At 38.0% G+C, this 27,769-nt stretch overlaps 2 protein-coding genes across 5 annotated transcripts in view; both read left to right on the top strand.

The window, feature by feature from the left end:
- Window positions 1-1,282, top strand: part of gpr156 (G protein-coupled receptor 156) — a 17,113-nt gene extending 15,831 nt beyond the window's left edge. For all 3 annotated transcript variants that reach the window (XM_026272416.1, XM_026272415.1, XM_026272417.1), the window contains exon 10: window positions 1-1,282. This exon is cut by the window's left edge and continues 2,452 nt beyond it. The gene's annotated coding sequence lies outside the window, so the exon portion shown is untranslated.
- A 1,437-nt stretch (window positions 1,283-2,719) lies between these two features.
- gsk3ba (glycogen synthase kinase 3 beta, genome duplicate a) overlaps window positions 2,720-27,769 on the top strand; it is a 53,602-nt gene continuing 28,552 nt past the window's right edge. The window contains exon 1 of one of the 2 annotated variants that reach the window (XM_026272411.1): window positions 2,720-3,631. In XM_026272411.1, the coding sequence (XP_026128196.1) occupies window positions 3,544-3,631 (88 nt within the window). In that variant the 5' untranslated portion in view covers window positions 2,720-3,543. The remainder of the gene's footprint in view (window positions 3,632-27,769) is intronic. The other variant, XM_026272412.1, reaches the window with a different exon arrangement.

The raw sequence follows: 27,769 nt of genomic DNA, 5'->3' as shown, positions 1-27,769 counted from the left end.
AATAAGGAGGACATACTCCAATGCAAATACTGTCAAAATGTACATGATCACAATAAAAACAAACAGCTGTGAAGTTAGCTTTTAATTTGTTTTGTATTGCTTTTGAATTCTTATTATGTTCCTTGATCATTTAAAATGGCTCTTGGAGTCATATCTTCCCATTGATAAATCTTTCTTTTGCAATAGTAAAATGATTTTAGTTTTCGTTGCTTTAGTTTAGTTAGTCTGTTTATAGTATTTATTTTTGGTTAGTCGTGTGTGTGTGTGTGTGTGTGTGTGTGTGTGTGTGTGTGGATTTTTTATAAACAATAATGTTTACCAAGGATGTTATATATTTGTTTATCTCCTAATTTATCTAATTTAAACTCTAAAGAGGAAATATGACTGAAGAACCTGAGCAGCATGCATCCTGTTATTTCTTCAAACAGAAACTGAATAATTTTTTGCATTTATGTAAATATTTTAGTGTATGTGAATGTGTTTATCTCTGTATCCCTCTTGTAAACGTTTTCTCTTTGAATAAGTTTTTTTTTATGTAATCTCTCTTTGAAAGGATTGAGCATCTACAAATACATGAACATGATTGCATAAGCATACTGAGACCGAATGAAAGATGTGTTTATCATTGTTTGTGCATGTGAATAAAAGTGTGTACAACAGTGTATACATTTGTGCATGTGTGCAAACACGCATCTAAACTTGCCCAAGGAAGAATTTGCATTAAGGAAAAAAGAAAACGGCAACTTGCATTACTTGCATCACTTGTTCTATTGCAGATGAAGGGCTATTTGTGAAACATCATTGTAAAATGTGCTCAAAGCAGGAAGATCACATCACAGAAAAGAGTGGTAGCAGAAAAGTAGCACAGACATTGTGAAACATTCAGGATGTATACAGTATGATGGTTGCAAATGAAACATTGCAATGTCGATCTAAACCACAATTATGTTGATGCCCGGGGGAAAGGGAGAATCTGCCCATCTATGAAATGTAAATAAGCAATTATGTTGGATGCAATGTTATGCAAGCCCACTGCAGGAATGTGCAATCATTTTTAGCTGAAACATTATTGTGTTATGTACATCATCCTTGCACTTGAATATTTATACTTCCCTGCTGTAAAAGCAAAAAGTTAAATAACAACCTTCTAACACTTTGCTAATGCATAAGCCGTCAGATTCAAAAAGAAAAAAATTAATTGCATAGAACTTATTTAGCATCGCCCCAGTAAATAGTTTTGCTGATTGTACACCGGTCAAAGGACAAAGCCAACATGGTACGATCGTCATTAATCAAATTCAGTATTTACTAAAAAAGTATAATGAAATGACCAAACTCATAATCAAAACTCAGCTATTGATAAACCATTAATAGCCTTTAAAACTGCCCCACATCTGTAATGTCAGACACAGTGTGAACAGAACATGTTTTAGGTGTTCCATGAACATGAAAATGGAACTGCTTGTAAGTAAAAGCCAGACAAACTTGTAAATGACATAGCAGTATTTTAACCAGAGCAGTAAAAGATCACAGTAATGCTGCTGTCTTAGCATTGTGCCGTTACAGCATCCCCTCTCTTTCAGCACAAGATGCACATTCACTGCCAGACAACAGTCTTGCTGACCAAAGAATACTTACTGGACAAAAAAGGAGTATAATTTGGATGAAAATTATTCTATGTCTTTCAGGATAGAATTGTTTTTAAATAGGATTGTAAAATAGTGCTGCAAAGGAAAGGCTATTAAAGTTCTAACTTTGAAGTACATGAAACTGCAATGACTTTTTTTATTATTATTGTTGTATCCTTTTTCATTATCCTGTGTAAATATACAGGTTAAAATACATAAAGTGGCTGAGCTTGAATCTCATTTAATACTATACTCTTTTAATAAAATATTTAACTTAGAAAATATACTTTTTTACAGCTAAAAAGTCCTTACATTAAAAATACTATAGTAATTTATTGTAAATACTATAGTGTTTTTGAATCATATTTAGTGTAGCCTATACGTGTATAAGTGTATACTGTATATTATAGTATTTACAACACTTTGTTAACAGAATACTGTAGTATAAACTGTCGTGAACTGATGAATTAAATACTTTAATACTTTGGTTTTTACTACAGTAAACTGTAGTGTATTGTATAATATATTAGTCATTTATTTTTTATTACAATAATATTATTACCACAGCAAATTTAATATTACCACAACTAATTAATTCTAGTATAGTATAGTTAAAAAACACTATACTATAAATTACTTAAGTAATTTTTCATGTGGGTAGACACATTACGCTGACACGCTAATTAGGTAATTATAATCAATCAAAAAATAGATATGAGTGATTTGAAAACGACACTGGCGCGGAATAGATTACTGGAGCTCAGCTGACTAGCAACAGTGCAGTCTGGTTACTTCTGCGCCGTTGGTGCTTATTCACGATTGGTCCGTTTCTTTTCCTCGGTTACGCTTATTGGGTGATTTCACAATCAGTCGTTCCACGCGCCCGCCCACGTTCGATTTCAGCGCGTCATCTACGGCTGCAGAACCCTGACAGATTGGGAAATTACGCCATGTGTTCTGAGACCAAAAGCATTCGATTGGCTCAGTGTATCGCCGGCGCCCCGCCCATCCGCAAGAAACGCTGCCGGATTGGCTGGCTCAGACCTCCCCAGGCCTTCCTGCGCGTTCACATTTTTCCGATTCTTGACGCAGCGGTGTGGCGTAACCCCATCTGTGCTCCCGTGCAACTCTATCACAACTCTTGCGCACACAGCGCAGTTTACGTTCGTCGGTCTGAGTGACAAAGAGAACGAGCACAGACCGACGGAGAAGAAATAAAAAAAGGACATTTCTGAATTACCGTTGAGCTTGTGAACACCGTTTCCTTTCGGAACCGCGCGTTTGGGCTCGTTTCTTGCATCACCCGTGTATATTTTGGATTTCTTATTTGTTCCTCCGTGTGCATGGAGTTAAGTGGGTCGAGGAGGATAGCAGTCTTGAAATTGGGCAATTGGGAAATTCTCAGTATCGTTGGTTAGAGCAAGGAAGCCGCCATGGCTGGTGCCACAGAATCGCTGGGTCTCCACCTCAGTATATGAAAAATACTGAATGGTGATGAAAAAACACTTCAGTTTCTCAGCGTCGTGAGGGTATTTTAGACACGGACTGTGTTGTTTGTGTAAATCTCTGTTCCAGTCAGAGAGAAAACAAGAGACGAGGATCGGTGGGTTTTTGTTTCGAGGGAAACTGGGAAGAGGCCAATTTCATGAGCGCCTTAATTCACGAGCGAATTTCTCTGAGGTTTCATCCCCGAAGACGACACCGATAGTCACAGAAAAGCGACCCCGAGGAAAATGATCTGAAAGCGCATGAGAGCTCACTGAAGAAACCGATCGCGGACGGCCGGGTTGCTTTCGCACCGTTTTCCTTATTATTTAAGTCGGAGGCGGACTGTTTGCCGTGGGTCGAAACGGATTCGTTCAAGACAACCGAGCGTATTTTACTCTGAGAGACGCGTGGGATCTCGGATCGGAAAATGTCTGGTCGGCCCAGAACCACCTCCTTCGCAGAGAGCTGCAAGCCAGTGCCGCAGCCGTCGGCATTCGGCAGCATGAAAGTCAGCAGTAAGTATGATTTTCGGACACCGGGAAATCTGCTTTTAGGGTTTTGTCGAGGCCACGCGTGCTGTTGACCGAGTCTGGTCGCTTTAATACGCGAGAGTGGCGCATCGACCGAGTCGGGCACATGAGCTGAGGTTTGAGTGCATTCGAGTGTCACCTTTGGGTGAAATACGACGTGCCCCATTTTAAATCGGTGCTTTACCCCACAGCTGAGCCGAGACCGGGCCCCGCCGTGGGTTAAACGGGCAGATGACTGCCACTGGTTCAGGGCAGGGTTGGTGGCGAGGGAACTTTTTTCTGTGCGTTTTAATGTTAAGAAGGTGTAAAGGAGTCTGGAGATGAACAGCCACGGAGTTGAGGCTGTAGTTAACCCTCTGACAGCAGCTCGCCATGATACCATTTTCTTTTTTTAAATTGGCATCTGTTTTATATTTGGTACTTTTCTCATTACAAGTCATCCAGTATGGCAGCCTTCGTATTTACTAGCATGTTTTGATGTTTTCTAGTATTTTTCAAAACTAAGCAATCCAATAATTAGTAACTTTTTTTTTTGTTTGTTTAATATCGATTTAGTTATAGCCATACTAGTAATTACAGTAATGGTATTGGTAACATATTGTAGATTTTATAATTTTATCAGCTGCTTGCCTCCAACTATGTGGTCCAGTTATTGCTGGCACCTATTCTAGCTTTATTGGTATGTATTTTTTATGTGTTTTTGAGATATTAGTAACTATGACAGATGTCACTGGTAACAATTCTTATTTATTTTTTATGTTTAACACTTCTCGTATAAAATGGCTAGTTAGAATTGCTACTTTATGGTTACATTTTATTAGAAAGTTTTAAATGTTACTAGTAGTTTTGCAATATAGATCTAATTAATTGATACTGGTGTCTATTCTAATTATCATTATAAAACCTGGAAAAGATACTAGATTTCAGTAGTTATGACTAACTAAATAAGTACTAGTAATTAATAGGGTATTAATAGGATGGGTAATGTGAATGTAATTGACACATCATGAGTATAGTTTTACTGTAACCAGAGGTGGGTCGAGTACCCAAAAACTGTACTCATGTAAAATTCAATTCAATTCAAGTTTATTTGTATAGCGCTTTTTACAAAACAAATCGTTACAAAGCAACTTTACAGAAAATTATGTTTCTACAATATTTAGTAGTAGCTAGTAGTTTGTGCACATTTGACAGGATTTTAGAAAAACTAAAAAAATTATAATAATACAAGACGTAGTCAGCTAGACGATGAACTATCAATATTATTAAGTTATTATATGATTAAGTCACACAATTAGGAATAATTGTTAGTTCTGTTTGTTCATTCAGGGTTAGCATCATCTGGGGTCCTCTGAGGGTCAGCATCATCTCTTCTCAGGTGTTCTGGATCCAGACTGGAGCTTGTGTAAATCCTAGTTACCACGGGATGTGAATCCCGTGGCAAAACATAGAAACAAAATACAGACATCATTAGCATAGCTGCTGATCCAACAAAGTAAAATTAGTTTAACCCAAGGTAATGAATAAAAATGCACCTTTGATCAGATGCAACTACACTCACAATTAAAAAGATACATTATTCGAATGCTTGGCGAAAGAGATGTGTTTTTAATCTAGATTTAAACAAAGAGAGTGTGTCTGAACCCCGAACATTATCAGGAAGGCTATTCCAGAGTTTGGGAGCCAAATGTGAGAAGGCTCTACCTCCTTTAGTGGACTTTGCTATCCTAGGAACTACCAAAAGTCCAGCGTTTTGTGACCTTAGGGTGCGTGATGGGTTGTAACGTGGTAGAAGGCTAGTTAGGTACGCTGGAGCTAAACCATTTAGGGCCTTATAGGTAAGTAATGATAATTTGTAACTGATGCGGAACTTAATAGGTAGCCAGTGCAGAGACTGTAAAATTGGGGTAATATGATCATATTTTCTTGACCTCGTAAGGACTCTAGCTGCTGCATTTTGGACGACCTGTAGCTTGTTTATTGAAGAAGCAGGACAACCACCTAGGAGTGCATTACAATAGTCCAGTCTAGAGGTCATGAATGCATGAACTAGCTTTTCTGCATCAGAAACAGATAACATGTTTCGTAGCTTGGCAATGTTTCTAAGATGGAAGAATGCAATTTTTGTAACATTGGAAATATGATTTTCAAAAGACAAATTGCTGTCTAATATAACACCCAGATTTCTGACTGTAGAGGAAGTAACAGTACATCCGTCTAGTTGCAGATTGTAATCTACAAGATTCTGTGTAGTGTTTTTTGGTCCAATAATTAATATCTCCGTCTTATCCGAATTTAATTGGAGAAAATTCTTTGTCATCCAATCTTTTACATTTTTAACACACTCTGTTAGCTTAGATAATTGGGAAGTTTCATCTGGTCTCGTTGATATATATAGCTGAGTATCATCAGCATAACAGTGGAAGCTAATTCCGTATTTTCTAATAATATTACCAAGGGGCAACATGTATATTGAAAATAGAAGGGGACCTAGGACGGATCCTTGTGGCACTCCATATTTTACTGATGATAAATGAGATGACTCCCCATTTAAGTAAACAAAATGGTAGCGATCGGACAGGTAGGATCTAAACCATCTTAGAGCCTGCCCTTGAATACCTGTATAGTTTTGTAATCGATCTATGAGTATGTCATGATCTATGGTGTCGAACGCAGCACTAAGATCAAGTAAGACTAGAAATGAGATGCAGCCTTGGTCTGACGCAAGGAGCAGGTCATTTGTAATTTTAACAAGTGCAGTTTCTGTGCTATGGTGGGGCCTAAAACCTGACTGAAATTCTTCATACAGATCATTTTTATGCAGGAAGGTGCTCAATTGAGCAGACACAACTTTTTCTAAAATTTTAGACATAAATGGAAGATTTGAAATAGGCCTATAATTTGCCAGTACACTAGGATCTAGTTTTGGTTTCTTAATAAGAGGCTTGATAACCGCCAGCTTGAATGGTTTTGGGACGTGTCCTAAAGATAACGACGAGTTAATGATATTGAGAAGCGGTTCTTCGGCTACAGGTAACAGCTCTTTCAGTAATTTAGTGGGTACAGGATCTAATAAACATGTTGTTGGTTTAGATACAGTGATAAGTTTATTTAGCTCCTCCTGTCCTATGGTTGTAAAGCACTGCAGTTTATGTTTGGGTGCGATGGATGAAACTGAAGTGTTAGATGCTGTAGAATCTACATTCGCTATTGTATTTCTAATGTTATCTATTTTATCAGTGAAGAAATTCATAAAGTCATTACTATTTAACGTTGGTGGAATATTTGAATCAGGTGGCGTCTGGTAATTTGTTAACTTAGCCACTGTGCTAAATAAAAACCTTGGATTGTTTTGGTTATTTTCAATGAGTTTGTGTATATGCTCTGCCCTAGCAGTTTTTAGAGCCTGTCTATAGCTGGACATACTGTTTTTCCATGCAATTCTAAAAACTTCTAAGTTAGTTTTTCTCCATTTGCGTTCAAGACTACGAGTTACTTTCTTGAGAGAGTGAGTATTACTGTTATACCATGGTACAGTACGTTTTTCTCTAACTTTTTTCAATTTGATTGGGGCAACAGCTTCTAATGTATTAGAGAAAATAGTGCCCATGTTGTCAGTAATTTTGTCTAATTCATGTGTATTTTTGGGTACAAATAGCAGTTGAGATAGATCAGGCAGGTTATTTGCGAATCTGTCTTTGGTGGCTGGAACAATAGTTCTGCCCAGACGGTATCGCTGCGACATATAGTTAATATCAGTTATACGCAGCATGCACGATACGAGGAAATGGTCTGTAATATCATCACTTTGAGGTACAATATCTATAGCAGTAAGATCGATGCCATGCGATATAATTAAATCTAGTGTATGATTAAAACGATGAGTGGGCCCGGTGACATTTTGCTTGACTCCAAAGGAGTTTATTAGGTCAGTAAACGCAAGTCCTAATGTATCATTTGTATTATCAACGTGAATATTAAAATCTCCCATGATTAGCGCCTTATCAACTGTAACTAGAAGGTCTGAGAGGAAATCTGCAAATTCTTTTAGGAATTCTGTATACGGCCCTGGTGGTCTATACACAGTAGCCAGAGCAAGAGATACATTAGATTTCTTTTGCATGTCTGACAGAGTAACATTTAGCATTAGTATTTCAAAAGAGTTAAACCTGTATCCTGTTTTCTGGGTAACATTGAGAATATCACTATATATTGTTGCAACACCCCCGCCACGACCAGTCTGACGGGGCTCATGTTTATAACAGTAGTTTGGTGGAGTAGACTCATTTAGACCAAAATAATCATTTGGTTTTAGCCAGGTTTCAGTCAAGCAGAGTAAATCAAAACTATTATCTGTGATCATTTCATTTACAATAACTGCTTTTGGTGTGAGTGATCTAATATTTATGAGCCCAAACTTTAAAAATTGTTTTTGTTCATTTACTTTACATTTTTCTGGTTTAATTACGATAAGATTTTTTCTAGATCCTACATTATATTTATATTTATATTTTGACCTCACTATTCGGGGAACAGACACAGTCTTAATAGGTTTTACAGCACAAGTACTTTTATCATTTAAGCGGGTGGAACAAAACTCATCATAATGGTTATTTGAGAATTGACTTACTAGTCACATGGAGCGAAGTGTCCTGGAGATGTTGTCAGAGAGAAGCTCCGCTCCGACTCGACTGGGGTGTAATCCATCAGCGCGAAACAGTCTAGGACGCTCCCAGAAAAGATTCCAGTTATTAACAAATAGCAGTTTCTGTTCTTTACACCATGACAACAACCATTCATTTAAAGCAAAAAGTCTACTGAACCTTTCGTGTCCTCGTCGATACGTGGGCAGTGGTCCTGACACGACGATCGTCGCCGCGGGCGTCGTGCTGCGAACCGTCTCGATCAGGCTCCTGAAGTCCCTCTTCAGCGTCTCCGTCTGCCGCAGCGTGGTGTCGTTAACCCCGGCGTGAAGCACGACCGCTCTCGGGCTCTCGTCGTCCTTCAGGATCGCGGGTATCTGCGCAGAAACATCGAGAACACGAGCACCAGGCAAACAATGAGTGTGCACTTTACCTTCGGCTAACGTAGCACTTACGTGTCGGACGATGGAGTCTCCGATGATCACAGCGTCGCGTCCTGTCTCGCGGAGGGGAGCGAAGCGGTTCTGGATGGAGATCTCGAAGGCAGGAGGGGGAGATGTCGTCGCCCGGGACCCGGCTCGCATCCTCCGCTGTGGATGCACCCAGGGTCCGTGGTGTCCCGGCGTCGCAGTGAAGGACATCTGGGAAGATCGCGTCCTGGGTGCACCGGGCCTGCGCAGAGAAACACACGGAGTAGACGTGGTGGGACTGTTAACAGCACGCTGTATACTTACCCCGGACTTGTGAGCGTCAGCCCGGGATGATTCCAGCGCGGCTCTCCGCTCTCTCAGCTCGGCCTGCCTCCGTTCCAGGTCGCGAATCTGCTTCCCCACGGCCTCGAGCTCGAGCTGCACAGAGTGGAGACATTCATCCGCCATTAAAGCAAGTAACAGTGAGTACAGCAGTGGTAATGTGTGTGAATAGAGTATTAGCAATGTAAGCTCAGTTAGCAGCAACCACGCTTGCTGATGCTAACTGGCTAAAAGCTAATAGCGGACCCGGGAGATCAAAATAAATCCAGTGATAGCGAGTCGCTCTAATTGTTTTTGTTGTAGAATACAATAGAGGATATATTCACGCGTTATATAAACGGAAACGATGGTGTATAAAATAGATTTTTAAGTTAAAAATAGTCAATGAAAAGAATATAGTGACGGAGCTCAAACGCAGTTCAGCCGTCAACAACAAACAGGAAGTGACGTCTGAAGTGATTCACAGGCGGCAGGAGTAAAAGTAAAAGTCCTTATAGAAATATTTACTCAAGTAAAAGTACTAGTCTGAATTGTTACTTGAGTAAGAGTAAAAAAGTATCCGATAAAAAATCTACTCAAGTAGTTAGTTACTAGTTACTTTGGGTCATATATACTGAGCCTATTTTTATTTAGATATATAGATATAATGTATGTAATGTATGTGTGTGTGTATAAAAATATATATATTTCATCAGCCTTTACTCAAGTCTTCATTGTCACATAATCCTTCATAAATCATTCCAATATGTTGATTTACCATCAATGATGTTCTTTTATCATAATCCTAAACAAAATGTCACCGGTTCCAAAAAATATTAAGCAGCAAAACTGTTTCCAGCACTGGTAATAAATCAATATATTAGAATTATCATTTGAAGGATCATAACTCTGAAAACTGGAGTAACAGCTGATGAAAATTCGGATTTGCAACACAAAATAAATTATATTTTAAAGTATGTATTATATATGCATAAATAACCTCTGACACAGAGAAGAGGGAAAACTCCTCACATGACTGCTAATTTACCGAACATCTGAACATAACGAACCAAATGCACATTGACGGATCAGCGCGTGCGGCCGGAAACTGAACAAATCATTCAAACTGATTCATGAACCAGTTCACTTGTTTGCCAACTGGTTTGATCAAGCCTTTGAACAGAATTGACTCAAAAGAATGAACCATTTGCGAATGAGCATTGCTCATTGCCCAGAGAAAAGTAGACGACGCGTTTGAAATAAACTGAAGCATTTATAACATTTATTGCATTAAGATAAAGTAACAAGAGGAGCGTCGCCCACAGTAACGAAGTGAAAAAAGTACAGATTTAAAAAAAAGAATTAACTCAAGTAAGAGTAAATGTACCCATCTTTAAATATAATCAAAGTATTAGTTACCCCAAAAATGTACTCATGTAAACGTAACTCATTACTACCCAACTCTGACTGTAACTATATATTATGACAGTTTTTTGCTAGTATTTGCCTTAAAATAAGTTTCTATAATGTAAAAATTTAAAATGTCACTACATTGCAACGTTACTTGTATTGAAAATATTTGGGATTGTCACAATTAGCGAAGAAAAAAAAATACTAATGAATATGTATCAGTTACTAATTATAAAGATACTAGCCATAATTGTAATAAGTCATTATTGAATTTTGTTCTTGTATTTAAAAAAAAATGTAGCAGTAAAATAAGTTATTTTTAAAATTGTTGCTCTCCTGATCCTGTGCCCCTTTAGAAGGGTTCATACCTTTCATCCTAGTAGTTATAGCAAGCAGTGATCTGGACACAACTTTGTAACAAAATAAATCACATGGTCTCGTCATATGTCTATATTAATCATAATATTATTATTTTAAAGAGTATTTATTTAGCTGTGTAGACCCAGCACACTCCAGCTCACCCTTAATTCACGGTTTCATTACCTTTCGTACTTTGTACAATGCTTGAACTTTTTATTGATTGATTGATGATTTTTATATATTTGTTTAAAACTACCAGTGCATAAGTACCAGTTATTATATACAATTTATGTAATGTTTTAATAAAAGTGCTTTTAAGGGGCCAGATTGAAAATACTGGAAGTTTCCTTCTTAAATCGGGTTGGTGGTTGTTTAGCCAATCTCCTAAAACTACACACTTGACCCAAAAATGTTCACAAGCAGGAATCATCAGTAATATATAAATAGCTAATTTTAGTTTACCTCAACCGACATTGCAGCCTTAATATGATGGATGTTGTTGTTATGGTCCTATAGTTGTGCCATCTGTTTTCAGACAGATGTCTTTTTGTCCCCTCTTCTGTCATAGTAATAGAGATGGGAATGTGCCCATTCAGATGTATTTTCTCATACCTTGTTGCTATATGTCCAGCATTACAATTCTGTGCATACACAGTGCAACAATAGCTAGTTATTTTGAGATGTGATGTAGTATTGTTCACTTAAAGTTTTGCCTCTTTGTTGCTATCCCTGTTTGAAAACCTGGAATTGCAGCTGTGTGCGGAACTATCTTCCCTGCATGGGTTGTGCTCCGGCATAATGTTTTTAGGATGGATTAGGCCTATGTGTGGCAGTCAGTCACCACACCAGTGTGGATTTTGTACTTTGCGCTAACAAATTCTAGCCCACATCTTGGAATATATGACCCAAATAAGCATTTTCACCAGATATTGTCATCTGAGCAAGTAACAAGTCTGCCACGTTTGTTCTGACCAACTGAGTTATTTACAATAAATGGCACTACCAACTGAGTGACTTAATCTAAATTAGCTCATATCACATCAAACTGTGCAAATTGTTGTTGTTTATACTTGATTCTCAAATTGTTAATGTTAATATCAGCATTGCGTGACTGAATATAGTGTGTATAAGCAAGTAGATTTCAATTTCTGTACAGTCTTATCTTTAATTGTCATACCACTCGAATTTAATAGGCCTATTAAGAAATGATTTTAACCCCAAAAACAACATTTCATGTTGACTTCAAGGTATGAGATCAAATAATAGACTACTTCACAAAGTTCAAGGAACACATTTAGTCAGACTTTTAGCAAATGCTTCTTATTTTTATGCCTCAATTGTCATCTTTATTTGTCAGTCTTATTGTGTGCTCACACATTTAGTTCTTCATTGATCTTTATTCACCCAACTGACCTGATTAGTGTGCCTCATTCTGAGCTGGTTTTTAGCTGTCCAAAGTGGCTTCCCGTAGCAGTATAAAACACTCTTTCTAGTGTCTCTCTGTGGATTTGGTAAGGTGGGTGTCACCTTTCACCCCACTCCATTATCATCTGGCTCTGTAAGCTTCTGTGGGTGTGTGGAAACTTTCCTGCACCCTCAGCACAACTCTTTATATCTTTGCACGTCTACATCCATACTGTCTTTTGCAATCACAAGTATCATTCAGCAGTAACTTACAGACTGGAGGCATCATTGCCTCCGCAGCGGTTAAGTAAGTTGAGTATTTTATCCCCTTCAACAAGTTTGAAGACTATTGTGTTATAAAATAACTACAGAGATATATGGATTAAAAAAAATTCTAGTCCTGGTCAGTTAGCTTTACACCTTAGAGTTTGATCAGTGTTTTTTTTTCCAGTGCTCATAACAGCTTTTGGTAGGCATTATTGGCATGTTTTTTTTCCTTTCCATTAGTGGTGTTTGTATATATAGGTATATTGGTATTGAATGATTATTGGTATAGGATGTTAAACAAGTCGCACATGAAGCTTAGACATTACTGAAACAGGAAAGGACTTTTTTTCTTTCTTTTATTTCCTGTTTCAAAAGGAAAAATGTTAGCACTGTAAAGAAATTTGTGTGTCTATAAATGTGCTCTATAAATGTAACCCTTACATTGTGCTTATTGAGTTTATTTTTTACACTGTAACAAACAATAATCCATTTATGGTCGCAGAAATGTATACAGCACCGTGGAACCGTTGATTGACAGTGTGCTTTAGGAAGTTTACTGCAGTTCCCTTTGATGACAACTGCATTCATTCAGAAAAGCCACAAAAGTTCTCACAGCTTATATGATTAGCTTAGCCTTTGTCTCACACATCACAGGAGATCTTGTCTCAATCTCGTGAAAACATCGGCAGGAAGTAACTGTGCCTTATTGCCAAGTATGATGCAAGGAAGCTGTTCAAAGTACAGATATCATAAACAAATATGAACTGTTGCACAATTCAAAGTAGATGGTCTTAAGAAGAAGCTGCTGTGCAGTTCAGTACTTTAATTAAAAGTTAACTTCATCTCCTTTGAGAACTGTACGTCTTGTGTTAAACGCCTGATTATGAAAGGATAGTTTCGGTCTTCATGATTTTGATTAAGGATGTGAACAGGGCTGATATGCAGATAATAATGTTCGTGTTAAGGACAACAACTGCTAATTGGTAAAAATTATATTCAGTTTTTTTGTCTTGTCTAAAGTTAAAAAACGAAACGAACTAAAATCAGTTAAATTCTACAAGTGAATTCAGGATCAACGACATTATTTCTAAATGAGAAGTTAAAGTTAATTTTGAACTTTAAAATGATTTTACCATAGACTGTAAGGGAAAAAAAAGATTGACACATCTCTTCTTCCTTCCACTTTAGAAAAGTGAAACTGAATTGTCTTGGTATGGCTGCTTTCATCTTGCAAAAATGACGCTATTTGTAGCCCGAGCCTGTGCAGTAGTGATTCATTTGGAGCCGAGTCTCGAAGTCCCATCCAAACTCAGACCCAATCGCAAGCACACAATCATGATGCCACACCCCGTTTTTATAGCATCAAATAATTTACTCAAAGCAAACTAATCAGTAAAACAAACACCTGAACATATGCAAGCGTGGCAATAATTCCCAAAAATGATCGAAACTGTCTTTGTGAAAAATTTATTTGAAGTGAAAATTTATTTAGTTTGTCCCATTCATTTACATGGAGAGGATGGGGTTTATGACTTTATGACAGCCACAAGATGGTGATAAAAATATTTTCGCTCCACTTTTCAGGTCATGTGCGATCTCAGTTGTCATTTAAGGGATAGTTCACCCAAAGATGAAAATTCTGTCATCATTTACTCACCCTCGTGTCATTCCAAACCTGTATGAGTTTCTTTGTTGAACATAAAAGATGAAGATTGCTAGTAATCAAACAGTTGGTGGCTGCCATTGACTTCCACAGTATTTTTTTTTTCCTACTATGGAAGTCAATGGCCAACTGTTTGCTTAGACCGAGTTTTTATTTTTGGGTGAACTGAACTATCCCTTTAATGTCAGACTGTTTGACAGTCAAGACCCATTAAAACGGGTGCGTGCAAGAAAACTAGTCCGGAGTTTTACATTATCAACCCATACATGTTCAGTGACTGTGAGCTGCATTACACGCAAGACTGAAATTTTGGTTATCATGAAAAGTATGAGCGGTGGCAATAGCAGCATATTTAAGAAGAATAGTGTAAGTAGCACTTTACACCAACATGAAAACAGTGTTTATCATAGCAAAGGCAAAATATCACGAATTCTATGAGCAGAGGCTGGGAGCTCCGGAGTTTACAGTGGATAGAAGAAATCTTTAACATTAATTCTGATCATGGCTTGTCAGAGACCGTTTGATGCTTTTCGTAGAAGTCACACTGCAGGACTGTGTGCCAAATCTTCTGACACTGCCAGAAGTTAGTTGGAGGTAAAATTTGATCGCAGCGGCCATTAATCGGCTGTGGGTGAACATATCAAACCATCAATCAAAGAATACAGATTTTAGCCTAGGATTTTAGGAATCTTGTAGGATTTAAAAAAAAAAAATGTCTCAGATGACCAAAACGTGGCCAGAATTGCACAGAGGGAGCTTGGCTTAAGTTGTATTGTTCTTTTTCTGTAAAGTACTACACATTAATTCCAGAAAGTATAATTTTCTAAAGCAGTCTTTGTGGGATTTTTTAAGATTAAAGTGATGCTTCACTCAAATGAAAATTGTTTCATTAATCACTTACCCCCCCATGTCGTTCCAAACCCGTAAAAGCTTTGTTCGACTTTGGAAAACAATTTAAAGCTCCCGTTTTACGCGCTTTTTTGAAGCTTTGATTGTGTTTACAATGTGCAATACAACATGTGTTCATGTTTTGCGTGTAAAAAAACAGTATTTTTCACACAGTTCACCTATCTGTATACTGCTGTTTTCACTGTCACAAAAACGGGCTGATGACTTCCTTGTTCTATGAAGCCTCTCCTTCAGAAATACGTAACGAGTTCTGATTGGGCCAGCGGTACCTGTGTTGTGATTCGACAGCAGCTGAGAGCAGGCTGTCCTCCTGCTAACGTGATTGGGCTAGAACGCACGTGCTGGAGATGTATTTATAGTCACAGGAGGAGCGTTTTTACTGACGAGATGCGCATGAAAACCGCATTTGTTTTTTTTTGCACAGCCCTAACATCAAGTTAACAAAGCTAAACAGCGTTGCCCTTTGTGTAATAAGTTACAGAAACTGTTAAACGAACCAACTTAAATAATAAAATACTGGTTTAATACCACAACTGGTTTAAATAATAAACCAGTTGTGGTCCATAAACAACGCCTTCTCCAGACAAAGAGGGAACTGCTTCATCTTTCAAGAATAATCTTTGTGCAAATCCAGCATTAAACTGATTGAGATTGAGAAAGTTGTCCTCAGCAAACTGTCCTCAGCAAAATGAGCTGCACATAGTTTTACATGTGCATTATAATTTTCGGGAACCAAGTTAAACATAAATTGTAACCATTAATCTCAAAGTACAGCGTTCCTGGGAAGCCCAAACAAAGGTGATTGGACTCAGAGATGAAAAAAACAGCGTTTCAAAGACATGGCGACAAAAACAAACAGCTCTTCCTTCTTCTCCGTCGGAGCGCAACAGGGCCACGCCCCCTGTTTGTGAATTCATGTGGGCGGTGGTTAGTCAAAAAAACTGTTTTAGTGACGTTATTACTGCAGGAACTAGAGGGCTGTAGTCCAAACGGGTCATTTTTTGTAGGCGAATTCTGTTCAATCAAATATCTCGCTTGGCATTGAACTTTGACCTTTAGAATTTTACAGATATTATTTATACTCTAACAACAACATTACACACTAACTAAAGTTTAAAACATGGAATCACGAAGAAGGGGACCTTTAAGATATTTTGGATGAAAACCTGGAGGCTTGTGACTGTCCCATAGACTGCCAAGTAAAATATAGTGTCAAGGTCCAGAAAAGTATGAAAAGCATTATCAGAATAGTTCATCTGCCATCAGTGGTTCAACCGTAACATTATGAAGCGACGAGAATACCTTTTCACATGGATGTGCTGTTTTCTTTCAAATCAAAGCGTAAATATATGTATCCTTGTGGCGCGGCTAACACAGAAGAGCATATGCTACCCACGTTCAGCTCATGTTCTCCAAAATGTTGCTACGGTGTAAAAGTCACTATTTTTGTTTTCTTCGTGTACAAAAAATGTTCATTTTGGGGTGGAGTATCCCTCTAGGGATTTAGTTGAGCCTGTCAAGAGAGTGATTTTAAATACCAAGCTCCCACAGGACCATTTTACAGACTGCTCAAAGGTAAAAAGGGAAAATGGTGAGTGTAAATGCTATGTTATAGATACACAGGCTCTTACACTGCATTCATATACAGCAATCTGTTCATCCGAGGTCTGATATTGGTCTCCTGTTTGCTGCTTCTGTTTATGATCATGCTAATGGTACAAAGGCTGCTCATGATGTTATTAGTCTTCTGTTAATTCCTCTTTAGGTTAGTGGCTCAACCAAAAAGCTTAGCAGGTGCTGCAGATCCATGTTCTTGTTAAGGTTTTCTTGTTAAGGTCTTATCTAAGGAAGTCTATTGATGTGTGACATTGCTAGCCTGGTAATACCAGACTCTGCTACTTCACTTTGCTTCGTAGACAGAGTCTGGAATGGCATAATAGAGAAGTGTTTTCTCTCTCGCTAGGGGGCGCTTGTCTGAAGTTTAAAATCATTGGTTACCCGTAAGCCAATCAGATACGTTTAGTTATGACGTATGTTATGCGCCTGTACAGCCGCATCGAAGCACAGACATCATGCATCGAACTCAAATCTATGATTGAACTTCCACTGTAAACCTGTTGTTAAACACTCTTCTTGTTCTGGCTTCAGTTTGAAAAAGAGTTGAATGTTCTCCTTAACAGAGAGAATTGTTTTCGATTTCTATAACCTACAATTTAAAACTCGGGGCTTAGCATCTATGTCACGGCTCTCAGCCCGCCCTCTGCTCGTTGATTGGCCCGGCTGTTTTCAGACCGGTGGCAAACAGAAAGCTCTGACGCTGTATCAGACTGAGTACAGAAGCAAAATGAAATTGAGCGGAAGTAGGAAGTCTGACGTAGTCAGGCTATGACATTGCCACCTGAGTAACAGATATTAAGTGCGGCAGAGATCTTGAAGACGAGAAAAGCCAGGCATCACATGCCAGCAATGATATCATCATTCATCTGATGTCAGTCTCAACAGATGTGCTCCAACAGGTTTTACACAGGGTTTCTGTTTGGACTGATATACAGAAACCAAATGGTTCTCTCATTGACGATAAATTGTGGTTTTAGTAGGTTTGGAAGAAGGAACCCATGAGTCAGATATTACCTAGGGAGAGGAGAAGGGTGTGTTCTTCAAAAAGATGGACGTGGCAGTACTTCAGGCTGTGATGACGACATGGTAGGATGTATTTCAGGGTAGGTTCAGACCAGGAACTCAGTTTGATATCTCTGAGTTAAATCCCTTTCTGCGCACACACACACTCAAAAAAAACTTTTTAAGTGACTTCATTTTTGCATTTCCAATGAAGCCACCCTTTTGCAAAACTTTGAAGGAACTCCGTTTAGTATGTGTTGTGTTCTTTTCTTTTGCACATGAAGAGATTTGCTCACGGCTTGTCTCGTTTACAAGCATGCACACATGTGTGTGACTTGGCAGCTGATCTGAGGAGACCGCATTAGTGGTCGGCCTTAGCAGCTGGTTCTGAAGTGGGACGTGCGATTCTTCAGACTGCCTCCCCAACCCCCTCTTCTTAGTTTTTTTTTTTTTTTTTTCGGAAAAGGCAGCTGTCCAGGGACAATGAGATCCTTGTTTAGCATTTAAAAGCCATCCGACCGACCATATTGTGTAAATAGACGCCACGTTAATTTTACAGCATGAAGCTAAATGTTTGGTCATTGTCCTCTTGGTTGTCTCTTTTTACCATTTTAGTGATTGATGGTTGTTTTCAATCACAAGAACATAGCGGTTGCTAGTAAAGAATACTGTAAAACTAGTAAAGGCCTCAGACGACATATGGCCTCAGTTAGTGATGTTTATCCTCCACAGTTAGGGTTGATAGTGAAAAATAAAGTAATATCTGTATAATTGTATGGATTTTCTGTGAAATAGGTTTAACGGATGATTTTTTTTTAATCTACCCAAAGAGACATTGTAGTCAAATTGATTCTAAATTTGGGACACACCAAGCCTTCAAAGACTTCAAAGAAATAGCAGTTATTAAAGCCGATGGTTTTGTTGCTTTGCGTTCTGCATCTGCATGATAGAAATTAGCAGAAATAAATGGAACAACAAAATCCTAATAGGTTTTTGCCACTCAAAAACATTTAAAAAATCTCTGCAAAATACCCATCTTTAAGAAATGTAGTAGTTCAGTAAAAATGCATTAAAATATTGGGGAATTTATATATTTTATATTTAGTATATAATCAATAGCTTCACTCCAGCAATGTGCACTTTTATCCAACGTTTAAGCCACCTGCTTAGGATCACAGCCTTTTCAGGTGAAATATTCGTCCAGGGGCCCCTCACTGCTTTCCTATGGATGAGTTTAGATAAAGTTGGGGGATGGGAGCTGAGAAGGAAAAAGGGGAAGAGGGAGCCATAAGCAGCTCAAGGGTGTGGCTTTTAGTACCGGACTGCCTTTTTTCAAGAACCAAATTAGCTCCTACTCTGGAGTGATGTCTAACCAGGACAACTGGTACTATTGTGACGCAAGTAGACATTAATTGGCCAAATGTGTATGAAAACGCTCTCACCCACTACGATTTTAAAACACCATGTAAGCATACTGTAAACATTGTTTCAGCTAATTTCCATGTATGGAGAACAGCGATAGATGGACGGATGGACGCTGAAGTGCTGGACCTTGTAGCAAATGTAGCACTGCCAGTTGTCATTAGAGAATCGTCTTTCTTTTCATTCTTTCAATCGCTTTACGTATACGTCAACATTCCATGTCCATTAATGTGAAACCCGCAAGATACAACAATAACACGGCTCCAATCACAGTGTCCTCCATCCTAAAGAGCAAGTCCGGGATACCAGGATGACATAGACAATTGTACACCATTTTGAATCCAGTTTTAATATTTAAATAGCTAACAAGCAAAGCTTCCAAGAAAAAAATAGTTCAAGCAAGAGTACAGTGCCGACTGCTGTTACCCGGATGAGCCTGTGTTGTTAGCTTTTACATACTTTGGAATTCCACGACTGACCAATCAGAATCAAGTATTCCACAGGGCCATGCAATAAGTTAAAATGTGCAATATAAATGGAAAGATTTCAGTTGTAATAATATTTTTTGTTTTAGTGTATTTTTCTCGTATGGGCTAACTGCAACCTTGGTGTGACTTGACAAAAGCATTAAAAAAATCTTACTAACCCTAAACTTAAGAATGCTAGTGAACATCTCCAGTTTTATTTTCATGTAAAAAATTAAGTAATACAAGATTATAATGACATGAGGGTCAGTAAATGATGACAGAATGTTCTTTTTTTGTAAGAACTATCCATTTAACCAATAGGTTGTCTTTGACAAAATGTGGCCAAATCACGTTCAGTTCAGGTTTGGGGTCTGCAATAAGTGTGTAGTGTGGGTTTGGTCCCAGCAGAGCTGTTTATCCTCGGAGATGACACTAATGTATGTCATGCATGAATGGCTGGTGATGGAATAGAATTGGAAGAGAGTTGAATGCACTAAGAGCAAGTTTCTACGCCAGGGAGATGTCAGTGAATTTTCTAGGAAGATAAAGTGTTAGTGCAAGTCAAGGTTTTCTGTAATGTTGACTGTCATGTACAGAAAAAGATGAAATGGCTCCTACTGCTGCCTAGAGATAAAAAGTGACGTCAAGAGATGATCTGACTTTGATCATAGATTTCTGGTTAAAGAGAAGTGAGATGTTTTTTCTCATCATTGATGTTCTTATCATTGATGTTTTAGTCTTATCACAGAATGTGTTTCCCAAATGTCAATAAACTGAGTGCTTCAGGGCTCCATAGAGGAATGAAATCATAGAGAAACATCTGTTGCATATAGAAACCTAATTATTGCATAGATTGTCCTGTTGAAAGTCAATAACATTCAGCTTACAGCAGTGTTACATGCCTCAGTATAGAGAAACAGGTTATTGATTTACATTTTGCTAAACTCACATCAGAGTTGTGGCTTATACTGTAACTGCTCGTAGTTCTTGACTCTGTGAAATCCAAGTTGTGGAAGAAGTGGCACTTAAGTTATTGGTCGGTATACTTGGTCTGAGTAACTACACGGGAAGCATTTGGAAGTGCTTGACACTTGAGAACTTGTATGTTGTCTGTTTAGCTTTTGTTATCTCTGTACACACCATAACTCTTAACATTTGGCATGGGGTCATAAGAACATCCTCATGGTTAGCTAAGATGTCTCTTCTCATTGGCCTAATTATGTTGGGTATGTGAAGAGCCATGTTAAAATGGAGGATAGGGCAGTTTGTCTCACTGTGATGGACCAGTTGATAAAATCTGCATTTGCAGCTAAGATTTTCTGCAGCGACCCAAATTACAAGCCAGTACATTCCACACATTTTCTCTTTCTCTCTCACTTCCCCCATCCACAATTCCCTAAATGACTTGAAAACTTTGGTACCCATTTTGAGATCTCTGCAATTTTCTTTGTAAAATGAAAAAAGACTCCTGTGTAGGAGGTTAAATATGTTTTCTCTTATAAAACATTGGATAAAAATAAAAAGATGAATGGAAAAACAAGGAATAGATGCTTTGAGGTAAATTCACAAAGGCAATATCTGATGCTAAAGCAGCTATGATGCCCAAAGTAGTACACCTCTGGTTTAATGCAAATGTTTAGTCTACGCACACTAGAAAGTGTCATCCTTGACCAGTGGTTGCGCTATTTCTTCTCAGAAGTTACAGTTGGTTAAAATGTCTTTTAGATAATTTTGATCAGATAAACCAGGCTGTGTACAGTGTGTGTGTATTATGTGGATGACGAAATTTACAGCACAATAATTGTACGCTTAGCATATATGTAAAAAAAATTAACAATGTTCGGGAGATTATTCCAGAGTTTTGGCGCTAAGTAGGAATAGAATCTGCTGCCCACAGTTGATTTTGAGTTTTTAGAAAGTCATATGAAAGTAACGTCATAGTGATGCTTACAATATGGAATTTATTCAGAAGTACAATTGAAATGTTGGTAGGTCTTCACAATACACATTGCCTGTGACTGTCTGCATTGGCCCATTACATAAATCTCGTCACATTCTGGACCGTGTTGTAATTTTGCAACATTAAGCATCGCAGATGTCATTGTTTCCATTGCAAACAGTGCTCTATATTTAATCAGTTATGTCATTCATCATTTAACCACAGTAACTGAGATCCTCATTTTTCGTGCCAGATAAATGCTGCACTAATTGCAAAAATAAATTATATCATCTGATTCATCTGATAGTTATGTATTTCTAAAGATATCGCCTGCTTGTGTAGCTTCAGTGTAGTTAGCTGCTTTTCATTAGTAGCTTTTAGTGAAGCTGTCTGCTTTTTCAGTAGCTTGACTGGAGTTTAGCTAGTATTTGAGTTGCTTTTAGCTTTACACATTAAAAGTAGCTTCTCCCAAAGTTTACTGATGGTAAGAGCATTGAATGATGTTTACCTGCAATACATGTCTCGATATGCATGTCTTCTGTTGGAGGTACAGCAGTTTGTTACTTTATTGGTCTGTTATTAAAAGATCAGAGTCTGCATTCCACTTACCTGATCACTTCCAATCTGACATGTTTCTCTCTTATCTGATCAGAGCTGATTTATACACACGCACACACACACACACACACACATACATGCAAACATGCATTACTACACACCTCAGCAGGGATAGAAAGGTGATTGCTGCAATTTAGTTTATCGTGCCTTGAAGGAATGTTTACTTATGCTTGAGAGAATTTCAGATTGAGTTGCCAATCAAAGCTACACTCTTCATGCGTAAAGCCTCCATTCCTTTACACACTGACTTTCTCAAATATATGAACAACACTAGTATAAAAAGTGACACTATTACAGACAACGATATTTAATTATAATAATAACTACATTTGCAATTCCAGATGGTATAACAATTGTTTTAAAGTTTTAGGTTATTTCTTTTGAAAGGTTTTCAACATCAAGTATGTTGTTTATTCTGAAAGAGAAAGGAACGTATGATAGGGCATAATAACAGCCAATTAGATGGTAGCATGTTCCTGTAGCTCAAAAAGTAGTCATGTTTAGGGGTGTGGAAATGTCACCACAGTAACAGACCCGTGTGTAATACTCTCAGACATATTTGAAAGATTTTATGCCACAAACCTTTTATTTTTCACATACTATCGAAAAGTCAGCTTTTAGTTGATCCTGATAAGCGCTTTTGTCAGCTTTCTTCTTTCGTGAGGAGGTTTGGAGCCACGGCATCTTTTTTTTCCAGGTGGAACATCAAAGAACGTAAAACACGTCTCCCAGAAATCTTTTAGAATTCAACCAGTCCGACGACTTCGAAACTCCTGAAATGTTTCCAGCTAAGTGTGCCGTATGCATCAGATGTTCAGCCAGCAGTCTTGTGGGCGTGACGTCTGAGGCTGAGACAATGGCTTTGATTCCTAGAGAACAAGTAGAATTTGTATACAAAATTCTATTTGTATACCTTGCATACAACATAAGTAGCTTTGGATAAAGTTTCTGCTAGTGATTTTAAGTTTATTATACAGTTAAGTTAAGATAGATTGGGTGTGAGTGGGAACCAATGAGATTTTTCCTTGTATTTCAAGCATATTTCAGCCAATAAGGTTTGTTCTTGCACTTGTTTGATGTGCTTCATGTTAGGCATCATTGTTCAATGTTCATTTAATAGTAAAAGCTTAAATTAAATATTATATCTTCATTTTGATTGAACCACATCCTTCATTGTTTACTTTTGCTATGTCTTTATGGACTTTTTGAAACTTTTGTCTGAGAGCAATAGATTGCAGAATTTTTTGGTTAACTTACAAACTTTGGTTAAATTAACAAAATACGAGACTCTTACAAACACTGTTATAATATTTCTCCCCTTTAGTTCTGATTGTGGGTTCTGCTGTTTTGCTTTGTGTTCTCTATATTTTGGCTCATGGAAGTAGTGGAGTGTCCTGGACCTCTTCCCTGAACCGCTGCAGTTTCCGGTCTCATTCGTATGTCTTTGTCTTTTCTCACGTGTTGATATGTGACCATTGGAAGACCCTGGTAGCTGAGATAGCCAATTTGAATTGTGTAGTGCGTGTGGGTTTTATGTAAAAAAAAGAAAGATACAGACAGAAATATTACAGTTCAAGAATAATCTGCCATTGTCTGGACAGACAGGGTAGCCAGAGGTTTGAATACTGTGTGTGTGGTTTATACAGATACTTTTCAGGCACACTCTGGAGCATGGCAGTAGTGAGCTGTTACAGATCAAAGTTTTGCGTGCATTTGTGTGTGTGTGTGTTTGTCCTGTATCCTGCTGGTTTTCTGTGTGTCATTGCCCTGCAGTTAGACACCGCCTGTCTGTTAAACATCAACCAAAAATCACACATCAGACCAGAGCCATAAGGGGCCTACAACACATACAATGCTCTGTAGCAACAAAGCAGAGGAAGTCATTGATTTTCAATGATGGTGGCAGGGTGCCCTGTGATCATGTGCAAGTTGAGAAAAGTTTAACTTTATCCAGCTGAGCAGTTTTGTTCCTGAAGATCAAACAGGCTGTGGGTTTAAATTAGGGATGTAAACGATTAATCGATTATCGATTAATTATCGATAAGAGATGCAATTAAATGTTGGTGGCTCATGGTCAGTTAACCGATTTATTGTTGGGCTGCGTGCGGCTCATGCGCAGAACACGTGGGAGCGGCTGTGAGTGACTGTGATGGTATATAAATACATCATCATTCATTCACAATGTACTAATTAAACTTTTAATGAGATTTTACACTTTTAAAGTACTTTAAATATAGATACAACACAAAAGTTACTCAACATGAAAAGCAATAGAAATGTAGTAACTAATGTAGAACATTGCAATTGTGTTTTAAAATACAACAACGTGCACCACAAAACCATTTAAAGAGGCTCGTTTAGCGGCCTCCGTGCCAGAAAACAGTCACCAAAGTAAAATGATCTCAAACGTTTGGTGCGATCTTTATTTTATTAAAAGATCGTAATCACATCTATTCATTTTATAATCCTGCTACTAGCATTTTATTCAGAATAAGATGCCATTAATTCAAGTGAGAAAGCATTTTGTTTATGTGTGTGTGTGGTTTTTGCACATCCTGTCATGCTAGTGACTGCTGCCTGCAATAGATGCATTTTGTAGCATTATGGCTAACGATTAATTGATCGTTAATTTAAACAACAATTGATCATGGTATTAATCAATATTTGAATCCCATTGAATTCATTAACTAATGTACCTTGAATCCAATAAAGGGCTGCATCCAAATATGTATACTTCTCCACTATATAGCAGGTGGAAAACAATGTGTAAAGATTTCACAGTATTCTTAAAACATTCACTGAAAAGTTCTAGGATGACCTTATGGACACTTTACCTATCCCATTAGACCACGGGAAAGGATTTAAGAGAGACAGGGAAGTGATGCAACTGACACACAACAACATGACAAAAGTAACATGTCCCGATTACATTCATACTATATGCAACATGCTTGCTTTCTTTTTTTTAAATGGCTGCACATTAAATATTTAATCAAAAGAAATACATACACAGAGGATGTATCATTTTGGTGCTGGAGCACATGTTCAAATAGGTCCTTGGAGCTGTTTAAAGGGGTGGTTAATTGCGATATCACTTTTTTAACTTTAGTTAGTTTGTAATGTTGCTTTTTGAGCATAAACAATATCTGCAAAGTTGCAGCGCTGAAAGTTCAGTGCACACAGAGATATCTATCGTCTTTTAAAATTCTGGCAGTTTAATGCCTACAAAAACGGCTGGTAAGGGACTACAACAAGCTTCTTCCTGGGTCTATTATGTCAGTAAAACCCAGACAAACCCTGCCCCCAGGACCAATCTCAGCCCATCGCATATTTCTGTGGGAGGGGCTTCATGATAAAAGGAAATTATCTACGCGTTTGTAAGAGAAGGGACAGATCAGTGTGGAATCAAGGTAAAAATTATTATTTTTTTTATTTTTTTTAAACGAAACATGAACAGATGTTAGACTGCACCCCATAAACACAATCAAGCCTAGAAAAAAACCCAGTAAGCAGGACTGCTCTTGCTTTCCATCTACGTTTGAATATGCAACAAATGGATGCATGTCTTTGGATGCTGTGTTACAGTGTTGTTTTTTCAGTTTTACGACAAACATAGTTTTTTTTTTTTCCTGATAGGGGTGAGATACAATAAAAAACATAAATACTTAATGTGCCAGATCAAAAATAAATCAAGGAAAACTAAACAACTTAAGAATTTACTTTCATTGACTCGCCCAATAACAAAAAAAAAAATAATACAAATCCATTTTGAAAATAAAACGGTATATAACTAACATCATAGAAATACAATCAACCTTCTATGCTCTTAACGAAAACAGAGAGAAAAAACATTTAAATAAAATGGCAAGTCTGCAACATTTTACCACATCTTGATCCGTTTGAACAACATTGACCAATTGAAACGCACACAAAGAAACTCCGGAATCTTTTGGTCTTAAAGTCACATGCTTGAAGTCACAACAGCTCACTTCTGTCAAGTGAAAGAGGGGTTTTGAAGGCACTAACATCCAAAAACTACAGCAAGGCAGTGCCATGATTGGCAAAATCAACAGCGATCTGAAAACTCAATAAGTTAACGAAAAACAAACATACAAATACAGAGTTACTGAAATACAACAACATGGCATTTTGATTACTTGGGAAACCAGCTCTAGAAATGCAGGAACCAGTATACCCCACAAATCTAGCAGTGCGAATGAGACTGATAGTAAAATTGATCACCCTGAGAGTGAGATTTGGGTCATCTGGCAAACAGGTGGAGAACTCCAGACCATTGACAGTAAAGTGATTCAAAGACACGCATGATCATGAATCCAGTCACATGCCATACGTAGACACTGTCTTCCACTCTCTGCCTGATCGGAGTTTATTTATAGAGCAGGATTAAGCATTAGCTGCAGTGGAGTGATGCAGACATGCCAGCGCTCTCAGTGAGAGATGTTGAGCTCTGATTGGCTCAGTGGTAGTGAAGTCATGAGTGATGACAAAGGCCAACAGACTACTGCTGAAGTCACTGAAAACATGTCAAATGAAGGAGTTATGTAAGGGGTCATGTACAGCCAGCCGCTCATTACCTCCAAATAAACTAACACAGGGTGATCAGCACCGTTAATGTGAAGCATAGAGTCTTGTGTCATCCCGAAGGAGTTTGTTTGGTATATAAGAGTTCATTTAAAAATGTGCATATGATGCTTTGTGGTGAATTGTTCTTCTGAGGTTTGTACAACACTCTCAAGTCTTATATTAAATGCTAAGTATTGTGTGTGTGTAGTTAATTGTCACCAGTTCTTTATCAAACCCACACATCAGCAGTGTGTATGAGTGAAAGAATGAGATTTCTACCTGTGCTAAGGCATGTCATGCTGACCCTCCTCTCTCTGTGATTGGGGCTAAAGACTGACTGTCTGGGGGCCGTTGAAATTAAAACTGCAGATTTAACATTTGCACACTGCATCCTTTACTTACTTATTTAAAATTTCACAGCAATGAAAAAAAAAATCACATAAAGAAATTATACACAAACACTTTAAAATAGAGCAATAAGCTTTAATATAAAAAAAAAACATTTTCACTTCATATCTGGTCTCAGAAGAACTCATATCTGACAACACTTGGAGATATTGCGTGCTGGATATGTAGTGATCAAACGGACTGCTTGGTAAAGTATTTGAACTCTGAGTGAGAGCAAAGTGTAACTGGTCACAGAGCACTGTGAGCACAGGTCAAGACATGGGTCACGATGCTCAGAGCAAAGTAGAGATATATGTAATCCACAATTCCTCACAGACATTACACTTCTGCCCGCAACTGCTGTGTGTTTGTAATCTGGTATGTGCACATACGTAAATGAATCTCTGGGTGTGTGTTCACACATGTTCACTCTCGATGGGGCCTTCCTCTCTCTGTGTCAATTAGTTTCACTTCTCTTGCGCACTGAACATCACATACCTCTGAGGTAACATCTAAACATGCCTCACCACAACCAGGAGTGATAAAGAGTTTACGTCAATGGAAAACAGGAGAGGATAAGTGCCTGAACGGATCACTTTACAGCCACTGATGTTTAACCCTTCGGTGGTACCATTTGTCAACTGAAGGGGAATATAAAGAGATATTGATGTATTTTATCAACTATATATGAAAGTGCAGA

The sequence above is a fragment of the Carassius auratus genome, chromosome 9, assembly GCF_003368295.1.
Source record: "Carassius auratus strain Wakin chromosome 9, ASM336829v1, whole genome shotgun sequence".
Lineage (NCBI taxonomy): Eukaryota > Metazoa > Chordata > Actinopteri > Cypriniformes > Cyprinidae > Carassius > Carassius auratus.
Note: the sequence above shows the minus strand (reverse complement) of the source record. Positions and strands in the feature narration are given on the sequence as shown.